The sequence below is a fragment of the Penicillium citrinum genome, assembly GCF_028827155.1.
Source record: "Penicillium citrinum strain IBT 23319 chromosome Unknown utg000006l:1.0-3011923.0:1.0-3012962.0, whole genome shotgun sequence".
In the NCBI taxonomy this organism is placed as follows: domain Eukaryota; kingdom Fungi; phylum Ascomycota; class Eurotiomycetes; order Eurotiales; family Aspergillaceae; genus Penicillium; species Penicillium citrinum.
The window spans coordinates 1,379,224-1,392,612 of record NW_026622691.1 but is presented as its reverse complement, the minus strand read 5'-3'; the positions used below and the strand labels follow the sequence as shown (position 1 = coordinate 1,392,612).

Sequence of the window (13,389 nt, the reverse complement as noted above, 5' to 3'; positions counted from 1 at the left end):
CAGTCAGGTGTCTCCTTAATATTAAAACCGTACCCGCCCCGGTCTCCCGCCACCCCGAGTCGCTATTTTTACCCCCCCCAAGCGGCTCTTGAAGGATTTCAGCATCTAATATGGTTTTTCTCTTTTCATCTGATGACTGATCATGGTTCTATAGTGAACCTTTCTCTTCCTTCTTCCACCAAGAGTCAACTCTTCTTTGACGTTCTTCGTCTGCAGATTTATTCGATTGCCTCGTGGTGGCTAGTGCAGCAAACCCCCGCCACCTGCGCTCGGTCATGACAACAAAGTGGAGGTGTCCAGAGTACTCCGTACTATCATAGTAGATAGATGGTCGGTCCGTTTCAAGGGATGATCATAGCATGATTGAGCCATGGTCATGCACCTCCTGTAGTATTACGATTGGACTTTGGCTTTGTGATCGTCATTTTGCACATTTGCCAAACATAACTGCAGGTTCATGAATTCGTGAACTATGGTCATCGCTATGGACATTCAAACGACCTGGACTATAGACTTGGTCTAACTTGGTATTTCGGGCACAGACGAATAAAAAAAAAATCGCAAAAAAGTGGATGAGGTTGCCTCGGCACATATACTTTGCAGTCAACCCCCAAGGTACGAGGGAAACAAAAAATGGGCCAGGCGATGGTCTGACGAGGGCAGGGATATTGTCCTCAATTATATTATGAGTATATTACCCGACCCAAACATTGTATTCATTATACCAGTACAACTACAGGCTCGAATTTTCTCTGATTAGAGAATGAAGGACAGAAATGCTTCGATCTGTATGCTGCAAGATTACCAGATGCTCCCCTAGATAGTAGATATCTTAGCCGGCTACTGTCAAACTCAAGACGATCATCGTAAATGCCGGAGACCAGAAATCACCCTCTAGTTTCTGAAGTTGGGGTACATACTGAGTAACCAGGGTCCAACATGTTCCCACTGATCTACCCAGAGAACGGCACGCTCTCCCCTATTTCCTGGCCATGGCATCGGTTTTTGATCTCCTAGTTCGTACAATGATACCGATTGGCATATCAAAAGGGAAATTTGCAGTAATAGCCAAGTCACTAACGTACGCAGGGTCGTAGACAGCTAAATTGCAGTGTTCATAGTAGTTAAACACATAACCATTATACCGGAATATTTTTAGTTTAAAGTAATACGCTCTATCAAATAATGAGTATTATGTGGTATAGTATGTGTATAGTACTCGTATGTCAGTGTTAATGAGTTCGGGCCGATGCCGAGACTTACAGACATGCAGCATATGCATAATGCAATATGAATGTACGTACAGTATTCCGCTGACTGCTGACTGCTGACGAGTCGAGGAGCTAAATATAGTTAATTCCCAGCAAAAAGATCAGGTTTGATCCATGATTGACTGGAGTCGATTCAAGTCGCGCTTGACTCAGCCGCAGCGCTTCTGCAGATTGGCAAACTGCCTCGTACGGGACATGATTATCCGGACTGGGCTAGAACATTGCCAAGTCCTCCACGCAAATCCCAAATAATGGCAACAATGAAGAGGAAGCCTGTACGCAGTACGGAAGAATCCAAGGTCCAAGAGCTTTGTTGTTCCCCATCAATGGGGCGAGGGTCTCGTACTGTTCAAATTTGTGGGCCATTAGATATATGTATGCTGTACGAAGTCAGAACAACCGGACCAGGACAAGCTAGATGACAGGCACATCTAATCATGAGAGGCCTTAGGTTTGCCCTGCTGACGTTGGAGAGAATATGATCTGTTGATCATAAACAGGGCTTCAAAAAGGATCGGAAGGGAAGGGAAGGGAAGACTGAAAAATGCTCCGAAGCCTAACGCAAAGAGATGGGAACCATCAAATAGTGATCGACCAACGGCAAAGAATACAATCAAGCCGGAGTCGGTATTGAGGGGCCGGCGGCACCCCCAAAAACAAAGTCTAGTGGAGACATCTTCATCTTCCTGACGCGCGCCGAGGAACAAAGAGCACAAAGCAATTCGGCCAAGGCGAGAAACGAGAAGTTGGTCCCAACCGTTTGGCCCCGCCAGCTACGGGAAGTTGACGAGTCACGATGCCATACGCAGAGCCTCGAAGATTTGCAGGATCCAGGGAGATTATACAAATTAGTCAGCCTTTGACCAGCCCCGTTTCTGTCCAAGGTGGAGCCATTGTATGCAGCCGAAGGAGGGAGGAGATGGAAAGATACAGCGAGAGCTTTGGGCCGGGGGTGGGTTGTACAGCAGCCCCGAGCCATCTCAGCTCGGGACACATGCTGGTTGAAATAGAGAGATTGCGCTGGTCGTGACACTTCAATACCAAAGGTAATCGGCGGGATCAATTGAGTAAAGAGAGAGAAAGGGTGGGATTAATCGTAGGGCTCGGTTCGCCCTCCGAAGTGAACTAACTACCTGAAGAGGTCAGGAAAAAATTTACTCCGTACAAAGGGGGAAAAGAGTATAATATGGATCAACGGAGTACCCAACCCCCAATTTGATCTGCGATGACGCCAGGGGATGAAAATGGATGAAGCACCGAAATCAAGGTCCATAAAGTAGGGAGTCTGGCAATGGTGATCGGAATTGTCGTGGAGACAGGGGTTCGATAACTCTGGCCGTGCCTGACCCATCGTCCCGGTCTCGTTCCTCCGTAAGAGCTGGTTACAATTGATGGACAAAGTCACTATTGTTAGTTAGTGAGTAGTCAGTACGGAGTACTTATTTTCTGATAAAGGGTACTAAAGACTATTGATGCTATAGCCGATCTATCCCTATTCTCCTCTTGATGTTCGGAGTTCCCCCTTCAATTAGGGTATGAGGAGCCTATTGGGCTTTATATTCTGGTAGCAAATGGTTCTTAAAACCATTGGAGGATAAATTACAGAGAGTAGAATGTTTAGCTGGTGCTATATGGTGCTAGTGCTAGCATCATTTACATACAATATATATGTACTGTACTATGTATACTCTCCGTACTTGTACACTTAACTAATGGTGAGGTACTCCTGATTGAGTCGAGCAGGAGTTTTCCCCCTGTGGGCGTATTGCCGGTGTATTCCCCACTCCGCGGGTCAATTCAAGAGGATAACTACGGGGTACTCTCTTGAAAACAATGAATTATGTATATAGCAATGCAATCTATTTTGTATAATTGTTAGCCAAGAATAATAATAATCAATTCATGAGATTACTATTCTTACAACAAGGCATAACTATAGAATTCACGCATATTGTACTATGCTAGTCCAGGACAACATATGCAAAATGATGCTACTGTACTGTGTTGTATTGTAATGGTGGTACTAGTAATTACAGGCCCCCCCCTGACCCTCCGTCACCTTTCGACCTTCTCTTCCTTTTCCCTCCAATTTGTTGCGCCGTACAGATTCCCTTTCACTGCACCAACCACCCCCCTCACTTGTTAGGATTATCTTACGCACGTATTATGATCACAGCTTGAGGCCTTCTTCATCCGTCGATCCACTTACAACCCTTTCTCTCCTCAATCCTTCCTCATATCTTTCCCATCCCTTGGAACATTGCTCCTCCCCCCTCCTTCCCCCCCCCAAATCTCAATACATTAGGGGACCGGCATTATGGCTTCCGATATGACAGGCGAACAAATGCAGGCCAAGATTACCGCGGCCAGGCGCGAAGCTGAGGGTTTGAAGGACAAGATCAAGCGTCGCAAGGATGAACTGGCCGATACCTCCCGTACGAACTCCCTCTATCTCTGCTCTCCCCTCCTTCTTCCCCATCCAGCTATACCCTCGAATGATTTCTCCCCTTGGCCCTTTTTCTTCTTGGTTTCGCCTTGGACCTCTCTTCCGAAAGGATTTACTCGGATTAGAAGCTCGAAAAGGAGGAGATTGATGGAAATTGTGTGATCAAGAAAACGATGCTGACAATACGCTTGCAGTGCGGCAAGTCGCGCAAAACCAGACCGAAGCCCTCCCTCGAATCGGCATGAAACCGCGCCGTACATTGAAGGGTCACCTTGCTAAGATTTACGCCATGCACTGGTCGACGGACCGCCGTCATCTCGTCTCCGCCTCACAGGATGGAAAGCTGATCATCTGGGATGCCTATACCACCAACAAAGTTCACGCCATTCCTTTACGGTCATCCTGGGTCATGACTTGTGCCTATGCGCCTAGCGGTAACTATGTCGCCTGTGGTGGTTTGGATAACATCTGCTCCATCTACAATTTGTCCTCGCGCGAAGGCCCCACTCGTGTTGCGCGCGAGCTTTCTGGGCACTCCGGTTACCTCTCCTGCTGCCGCTTTATCAATGATCGCCGCATCATCACTTCTTCGGGTGACATGACTTGCATGTTGTGGGATATCGAATCCGGCTCCAAGGTTACCGAGTTTGCCGATCATCTGGGCGACGTGATGTCTATTAGCATCAACCCAACCAACCAGAACATCTTCGTCTCCGGTGCCTGTGATGCCTTCGCCAAGCTGTGGGATATCCGTACTGGCAAGGCCGTGCAGACATTTGCTGGTCACGAATCCGACATCAACGCTATTCAGTTCTTCCCCGACGGAAATGCCTTCGGCACTGGTTCCGATGATACCACTTGCCGCCTGTTCGATATTCGTGCCGATCGCGAGCTCAACAGCTACCAGGTACGTTTTCACCTTGAGAATAAGCAAATTGGACACTTCCAAGTTGGTTATGAAGCAATACTAACGAAGATTACAGAGCGAGCAAGTCCTGTGTGGTATCACCTCAGTCGCATTCTCTGTATCGGGTCGCCTTCTGTTTGCTGGATACGATGACTTCGAGTGCAAGGTATGTTACCCCCACTTATCCGTCTTATGGTTTGACATTCGCTAATTGAGACTCAGGTCTGGGACGTTCTGCGCGGTGACAAGGTTGGATCACTGAGTGGCCACGAGAACCGTGTGAGCTGCCTCGGCGTGAGCAACGATGGTATCAGTCTGTGCACTGGATCTTGGGACTCTCTCGTAAGTTTTCTCTCTTGTGTTTTGGCAACACTCATTGGTCACATTGATCATTGAGAAGCATTTGCTAACCGCGTCTGCCCTGATATAGCTCAAGGTCTGGGCCTGGTAAATCTTAAAAAAAAAAGGAAAACAAACGCAAGATACCCCGTGTCGATCATTTGCAATGCTCTTATTCGAAATTTTCTTTGGGTCGATGAATCGATTAGCCGCCATTGTACGATAATAATCAGCTACGCGGGGGGACTCTCATCGAGTTCTCACCATTACGGCGCAGTCAATCGGGTTCGTCGCATGCGATACGGAAAGTGTATGGTGAAGGCGAGCGCGACGCTGGGGAAGAAACGAAAGCGACGACACAATTTCTCTGGACTCGATAAGAACGTCCATGGCGGTTGAACGGCGAATTAATGTCTGCTGCGAACCATCCGACTGGCTTCAATGCTTCTTCTTTGCTTCTTCTGCCGTGGCGATTTCCTCTTCTCCTCGACTGTCCATTTCTCCTGCTGGATGACGGCTTTTTTTTATTATTATTTTTTTCTGTTCTTTTCTCTTTTGATCCTGTTTTTTCCTTTTTTTTTTTCTGATGTCTTTTTGATCTCCATTTCCCCTTTATTTTTCTATAACCCCTCTTCGTTCTGGATAGCCTTTTCCCCGTCGGTTCTCGGTATGTATTTTTTCGGTGATGGAAAGGTAAGGACCTGCTTGTTGGATTTGGCCATAAATTCCCTCTTGATTGTTATTTGCGTTACCTGCGTCATCTCATTTCTCATTTTCAACTTTATTTTTTTTTCTCTCATCATCTCTCTACCTCTCTTCTTATTTCCTTGCGTACTGTGGAAGAAAGAAGAGTTGTCTGTACCTATTGTTGTCTTTGAAATCTTCCGTGGATAGACACCATCTATCGGATAGGACTCAGCTTCCAGCAACTCAAACTCCAATTTCCATTTGTGATTCAAAATATTCTGTGTTTCACCTCTTTTGAGGAAGTGAGCTCTTTGCGCTGTGGAATAGGCGTCTGCGAGTATGGCGTGTTCGTCAGACATAGGGCATTCATTCAAAGACTCCGATTTATCCGTCTCGTCCATTGGTAAACCTAGAAGTAGTGTGGTGATCGTAGTATGTATACTATCTGCCATATGAAGTATGCAGAGATCCTAGTCCATCGCCGAGCCTGTAGCTTACCAGAATCGAGGTGAGTAGAAGTCTGATAATGGATACCAGGATGCTCGGATGGTGGAATCCGGGAGAAAGACAGGGAGTAAACGATGATCACCCAGACAAGAAGAGATTAACTGGCCTAAAATCCTCGCCGGACGTTTGCAGCCTATCTACGTAGAAACTATTCTATACTGCGTACGCTTTACTTCCTTCTTTTCCAGCCAGTGACGGATCACCGCTCACTCTTTGACGTGGATCAAGACGGGATGGGATATCCTGCAGGAAGATTCCACCTTGACAACGCATCAAGCACCACACACCACGCACCTTACAGGGTCATGAAACATGGACATCCACGACTAACCCCGCCGCTTATGTCTTTCGGACGAGTCCAATCGAATTGGTTACAGAAATGAGAAAATCTCTTCCTATCCGAAGAGAGCGGGAGAGATCCGAAGACAAAGTAGGTAGAAGCAGAGAAGCGAATGAGGTTAATAGCCCCGAATAAGATGAAGACTATTCTAATTGAGGAAAAGGGTCAACAAAGCTAAGGAGATGACCGTTCCAACAGTGGAGTATATGGACCTCCGTACAAAGGTAAATAAGGAGTACGGAGGGACCAGATCATCGATCAACCAACTCCACCTAAATCCTGGTCCTAATTTATTTAAGGTATACGTTTGGATACGAACCTCTAAACGTCTCGAACGACTGGGCTCGACTTGACCGGGAAAACCCCCCCATGAAGGATTTGAGTCTGACGTGGTGGATTATACAGATCTGCAGATGATCGAGTTTCAGAGTCAATGGAAGCAAGACTGGATGCCTACCTTAGAAGTTGGAGGATGAAACGAGTTAGAGCCGTCCAGTTTAGTCAGGGTTTATCTATGCCCAGTCCATTCCAGTCGCACGAACCTCTCATCTCCACGTGGATGTGTATGTAAGTTCTCGTGTCTAGAGAGTCTGGAGTTGAATTAGGGCTAGATGATCGAGTATAAGGTACAATTACCAGATGTAGACTACATACCTTGAACACTACAGTGACATCTCATCTATATCAAATATATACTCTATAACTATACAGTTTATCACTTACCATTTACCTTTTTACATCTACATCTACTATGTACAAATATAAAATATAAAATTCTTCGGCCGTTCGGTGGGTCTCGGAGTGAAACGCCCGTCGAAAAGGGGGGACTGCATCGTTTCACCCTGGCGATCTCTTCCTGGCTCAGCCCCAACTCCGTCAACTTTGACTCTTTTTCCTTTTTTTAACATCATCAGGGGCTCTTTCACCTACTACGGAATACTCCGTCCAACCAATCTCATTCCTCTTTTCGTCACTCCCTCCGATCCATCCTTCAGCCCCAACCGCAATAACCAAACCCTGTGCGCAGCCCAACCGCAAACAACTTAAAATCCCCCCCCAATCTCCACCCCCCTCGTGTCCGTCATGTCTACAGCCCAAGAAGAATTCAACCAGCTCGTCAACAGCAATCGAGAAAGAAGTACCGTCCACCCAGAAGATATCGATTCCGACGACGCTCATTTCTCCGACGACGAATCTTCCACTAGGAAGTTACGACAATCTCGCGCGAACGATTCCTCGGACGAGGACGAAATAGAGAGGAATATGGTCTCCTCTCGTAATTATCACATTCCTAACACGGTTTACGACAATAATACCGGTCCTAAGGGTGTCATTGCCGATGCTCAGGCCTTTGAACGAGCTAGGAAGAAGTCCTTTCGTCAGACTCTCCTGAGTGCTGCGGGTTTCGACTCTAATTCCAATGGGATCGGGTCGAAGACTGAGTCGACCCCGCCAGTTGCGGAGACATCTTCGGGAAGTGATGATGATGAGGATCGATTCATGCGGAAATGGCGTGCGTCGAGAATGCAAGAGCTTCAAGGACGGAATCGTCGTGCTTCGCCTCGTGGTCGTCGGTATGGTGTTGTTGAAAATGTCGATGCCGCGGGGTACCTTGATGCCGTGGAGAAAGTCACCCCTGATACGGTCGTAGTAGTTTGTATTTATGATCCTCTGGTATGTGGTTCTTATCATCTGAATTCACGATCCCCTCGTCTCGTCTCGTCCCGTCTCGTCCCGTCTCGTCTATACATTTGTCTAACTATTTTGTCTAGTGTGATGATAGTGCCATCGTGGAAGAATGTCTCGTTACCATTGCTCGCAGACAACCATCAACTCGCTTCATCAAGTTGCATCAGGAGATTGCGGAGATGAATCACATTCAAGCACCGGCTCTCTTGGCCTACCGTGGCGGTGATGTCTTTGCTACTATTGTCAACATCATCCGTAGTATTCCCAAGGGCCGAAGCTGCAGTGCTGATAGTCTGGAAGATTTATTGAAGCTGTATGTTTCTCTCGACACTTTGCTTTCATCACAGTTACCCCGGATCATCACGTACTAACCTCCCTTTCTTTACAGGAACCGCGTGCTCTAATTCTATCATTGATTGTATCGATGTGAATATTGCATAGCATTAGGCGTCCCTCTTTTTATTCGATATACCTCTCTTTACTATTTTCTTTTTTGTCATCTTCTCTTCTAGCTCTGTCTTTTACCATATTTACACTTTCCTATATCGATGTCAGGTGAAGCAAAAGAAGAAACAGCGGAGGTGGATATTGTTTTCAATGGCGTTGGATAACCTGATAGACTGCGGGATCAGACTGTTTCTGGATTGTATATTGGTTGGTTATTTGCTGCTTTTTTCCCTTGTCTGTTGATCGTCCCTTGTATCTTGTCTTGTTTGTGCCTTTTCTCTCCTTATGTCGTCTCTCATTGTTGTCAACACTCTTTCCTTTGGTCTTGATGTTCGAGCATATCTGACTGGTCAGACTTGCTCTTGATGTTGATTTATAAGATATCCCATTCTGTTTTGTTTACTATCATCTCAAGACTTCTCTTGTAAAAAGCTCTCGAAGGAACGTAGCTGTAGTTACGGATTTATTGCGTAGTAGGCTCTCATTCAGCTAGTCTCATGTTCATTAGAGCTCATCTGACAAATTTCTCCGAGCTATGAGATTTTCTAGTAATCTTCCCAGGCTTGAATGAATTCGACCCTACCTGTGGTAAGTGGGCACATATCCACATTGCCATAGTTTGTAGGGCAATGAAACATCGAAGAGACGAAGAACACACAAAAGCATCCGAGGAATCGGTATCAAGTGCCATCCCGTAGATTGAAATAACATCCAAAGGCGTAAAAAGAATGCCACTCTATTCCAGAGTACACTGTCTTTCTTGAAACATCGGTATCTGATTCTACGCAAAATCAAGAGAGTGATAACGTAACAATAAACCCAACCAGGTTCCTTTGAATGGTCTGTTGACTCCCAATATCAAGAAATACAAATGGCAAAAGCACAGACGGAAAGACGACAGAAAATAGATGGAATAAATAGAGTCATAGATGGGAAATGACGTGGTAGCCAGAAACTAGATTGTTCACGATATTCGAACAAGCTAATTAAAAAAAAGAAAACCGACATTTTCTCAAGTTAGGGTGGTCAGATGACATGTCGGTCCGATGCAAAATCCCACAACATTTTAATGAGGGAATCGGGCAGGGTGTAGAGATCGACGTGGAATTCGCCCACTAAGTACAAAATAAGTATCTCTTGAAAAAAAAGGCGTGTCAAGGGGAAATAACTGTTTGATGGAAAAAAGTGACTTACATTCCATGTCGTTTTTAGTATACGAGTCAGGTGCTTTGTTGTCGTGGACCATTTGTACAACTTGCAGCAAGTCGTCCTCGTTGAGCTTTTGCAAGCCATCGGCCAGCTTGTCCATATCAACCTGAAGAAAGAAACTTGAGTTAGGCCAGTTTCTGATCAAATGATGGTGCCAGGTACTTACGTTTTTCTCGGTGCGTTTCTTCTTCTTCGTACTCTCCTCGCCAATCGCGCCACGCTTGTTCTTCGATCCATTCTCGTCTCCGGGAACAGGGCCGCTATCGCGTAGGGCCGCTAGAAAGTTCCCCTTGGGGTTCTTGAATGTCTATTGTGTAGTAAATAACTCCGGTTAGCTACCTTCAATGACAGCCATTTTCAGCTAGACCGATTCCCACTAACCAGAACGTGTTTGGACTCGTACCGCTCCTGAGCAAAATTCAGGTCGTGGTTGATGAAATATGACTTGTCCGCGACGAATTCAATCTGCATATCAAATTCACCCCATCCCTCTTCTTGAATACGGAAAGGCGGTTGTTTGAAAGCTAGATTTCAAGCATGGAAAATTAGCCTCAATCTTTCCTTCCACAAAGATATCATGTTTTCGCAGTTGTGGCGCAGTCGAATTGTTCGCATAGGTTGACTTACTTTGAGTCGCGCGAGGTCCGAAACTCGGGTGCAGGTGGTAGATGACCTTGTCGAAGAGAGAGGCTTCGACCAATTCGCCCTTGTCGTTGACCAGGTAGACCTCAATGAACCATTCACGTTGCGGGAAACCCTCGACCTCAGATGGCTTGTCACTATTGGCAAAAAAAAATCAATTAGCCGGTGATTCTTATGCTCCGATCCTAGCAGTCTTTATAGATAGATGTCTGTCAATTCTGCGCATCGTGTGCGCATCGCTTTCATCGCTTCTCGATGGCCCATCCAAGTCAACCGATTTGGAATGGTTGGAAACCAGGTACAGATTCATATTGTATATACGTCTTTCAAGAGGGTTGAAAAGATAGTAGGCAGGACAGGGCGTGAGTAGACGTACATTACATGTTGCTCCGTGATGAGACGGACATTTCGCTTGACCTAAAGAAGGAAAATAGAGAATCAGTCAAAAAGGCCACACAAGAATTCAAGCTGATACAACAATGCAATTCTTCGTAGAAAAAAAAATGTCTCTCTGGTAGATTATGTCGCGCAACCTCGCGAAACGCGGTGAACACTTCTTGTCGATTGCGTCCACACTGGACAGACCGCCGTTGGAGAAAACGATGGAAAACACGAGGGATATGTGAATGCGATAGAACTCACGTCAGGCATTATGGTATCTGATCGTCTGAATCGTCCTCTTGTCGTAAAGATTTCAAGTAGCTCCGAGGAGTGTGAAGAGACGCGCGCAAGGAGAGTCGAGGAAAGGTGAAAGCTTGCGCGGACGATCCTCGTGTGGAATCCTTGTCGTGAGTGGGGAATAAGAAGGGTTCGAGGTCGGTATGAAGAAAGAAGACTTCTGAATAGCGCTTAAGAGTATATAGAGCGCAAGAGGTGGCGCATTGACAAAAGATACGTGAAATGGCACAAAAAAGAGAGGGACTTGATGGAGGAGAGTGGGGAGGAATGAGGTCGACGGGGACAGTCTAAGACCGCCCGCCCCCGTTTGGGTCGACCGCAGTGGGATGTATCGACTGTATTTGATTTATATCAAAGCAGTGTAGAAGAGAAGATAGATTGACCCAGAGCGAGTTAATTCACTAATGATTTGGTTTATATTATAGACTATCTCTAACTTGAAAAATTTGTGAATAATTTGAATACCAACGCAGAACAAACCCCTATGAATGGAAAAAGCTTGTCTTTTCACGTCGGAGCTACCGAGCTATATGTAGTATTTTCTCCCACTCCTCTTCTACATTTCTCAAATAAGTTTAAGAGATTTAATACAGGCTCTAGGTGTGATGTGCAAGGTTTGTATTTAATGGGGAAAGATCTATCTACTGCAGACAGTGAGTCAAAGATATCGAAACTGCCCTCTATTCCTCGTCATCATGTCTCGATAATATGCGAGCAGCATCTTCGTCACTACTGCCCCGCTCGTCACGTCATGAGGGGAAAAGGGTGAAGTTCAAAGGAAATGTCAAGAAGTAAGAAGAAGGGACTTAGGGGATATTGTGTAGTTGATTGAAGGGCTGTGATTGGGGTTGGGATCTAGGGAGTTTTCGAAGCCATATTCTTCCCTTCCACGGGACTCAGGTCGTCGACGACATGCATTCATGGCCTTGTTTTTTCTTAACAAGCCATAGGTAAGAAGAGCGAGGGGGAGAATGGGTAGTGAGCGCGTCACTGATCACCAATTTAGTTCTCGGCGCTGAAGAGCTTCTCGTTCTCTTCCTGGGCCTTCTCGAAGGCCTCCTTGAAAAGGTTGGCGTCTGCAGATGATATGTTAATTTGGATTCCATTCATCCCATCAAGGGTATTTTGAAACTTACTCTCGCTGTTTGCGAAGCGAATAGCCAGAGTCTGAGCCTCGGGCTCACCTTCGCTGACATCAGCGGCAGCATTCCAGACCCAGCTGCGGTCACTGCCAACGTTGGGGCTCAACTTCATGTCAGGGACGACTGAAAGATTTCAATTAGTAATCACTCCTTTTATGATGAAAATGAAGTATATGTGGGGGTCGTACTATAGTGGTTGGCGCAGACCTTGAGGGTCTTATCCCGACGCATGACGAGACGGGTCTTCTGGTTCTCCTTGTGCTTCAGCAGACGCACATCACCAGTACCACGCTCCTTCCACTCCTTGCTGTCACGATCGAACTTGAACAGCTTGGCGCGCATCTTGAAGGCCTGCTCCTCGAGCTCCTCGTTGGTCTTTGTCTCAACCTTCTCGGTCAGGCGAATGACGGGCTCGAAGTGAACTTCGGGGGACTCAGGAGCGTCATCCTCGTTCTAAACAAAGAGAAGAAAAAAAAAACTATGTCAGTGGAATTGAAAGACTGGGGAAATAAAAACACTGAAAAGCTCGAGGTATGAAATGTGGCCATATTTCGCAAATCACAATGTGCGCCAGAGAGGAGAGGGGTCATCAAAAATCACCCCGCGTTCTGGCTCGATTGGATCGAAATAGGCCACAATTCCAGTCCTTTATTGCGTTCCCAACGACCACTTCAAAGGAAATTATCTTGCTTACCTCACCCTCACCCTCCTTCTTGGCCTTGGAAGAGCCAGAAGGCTCATCCGCACCCTCGTCGGTCTCTTCCTTCTTCTCCTTCTTGGGGCCACCACCGAACATCGAGAACACGTTGTCGGAGGTCTTGACGGCGGTGTCCTTGACGGTCTCAGCAGCCTCCTTGGCGGTATCGGCGGCGGCCTCAGTGACAGTCTTCTCACCCTCACCGGCGGCGGCGGGGGTCTCCTCGGGCTTCGCACCCTCAGGAGTGATGGTGGGGTTGGGCTTGGTCTCAGCGGCGTCAGACATGGTGAAAGGAGAGTCGTATGGATATAAGGGAGGAGGGGTTCGATAGGCTTTGCAGCGGTGGAGGATTAAAGAAGTGGGAGGACACCGGCAAAGATGATCAAGA

At 46.6% G+C, this 13,389-nt stretch overlaps 4 protein-coding genes across 4 annotated transcripts; 2 read left to right on the top strand and 2 right to left on the bottom strand.

Annotated features, from left to right (window-relative positions):
• Nucleotides 1–3,588: 3,588 nt before the first annotated feature.
• Nucleotides 3,589–5,075, top strand: N7469_007046 (WD40 repeat domain-containing protein; the record flags this gene model as incomplete). The annotated part of the gene is made up of 5 exons (XM_056645964.1): nt 3,589–3,706; nt 3,912–4,624; nt 4,701–4,790; nt 4,847–4,966; nt 5,055–5,075. The coding sequence occupies 5 exons, from the start codon at nt 3,589–3,591 to the stop codon at nt 5,073–5,075; spliced, it is 1,062 nt and encodes a 353-aa protein (XP_056499405.1).
• Nucleotides 5,076–7,580: 2,505 nt separating this feature from the next.
• On the top strand, nt 7,581–8,590 carry N7469_007045 (phosducin family protein; the record flags this gene model as incomplete). The annotated part of the gene is made up of 3 exons (XM_056645963.1): nt 7,581–8,171; nt 8,270–8,499; nt 8,575–8,590. The coding sequence occupies 3 exons, from the start codon at nt 7,581–7,583 to the stop codon at nt 8,588–8,590; spliced, it is 837 nt and encodes a 278-aa protein (XP_056499404.1).
• Nucleotides 8,591–9,659: 1,069 nt separating this feature from the next.
• N7469_007044 (putative transcription initiation factor subunit (TAF30)) lies at nt 9,660–11,135 on the bottom strand (the record flags this gene model as incomplete). Its single annotated transcript, XM_056645962.1, has 7 exons — nt 9,660–9,748; nt 9,828–9,948; nt 10,009–10,149; nt 10,224–10,366; nt 10,470–10,621; nt 10,861–10,901; nt 11,127–11,135. The coding sequence occupies 7 exons, from the start codon at nt 11,133–11,135 to the stop codon at nt 9,660–9,662; spliced, it is 696 nt and encodes a 231-aa protein (XP_056499403.1).
• Nucleotides 11,136–12,164: 1,029 nt separating this feature from the next.
• On the bottom strand, nt 12,165–13,286 carry N7469_007043 (Ran GTPase-binding protein YRB1; the record flags this gene model as incomplete). The annotated part of the gene is made up of 4 exons (XM_056645961.1): nt 12,165–12,238; nt 12,299–12,427; nt 12,493–12,757; nt 12,999–13,286. 4 exons carry the CDS (start codon nt 13,284–13,286, stop codon nt 12,165–12,167), a joined length of 756 nt encoding a protein of 251 aa, XP_056499402.1.
• Nucleotides 13,287–13,389: the final 103 nt, after the last annotated feature.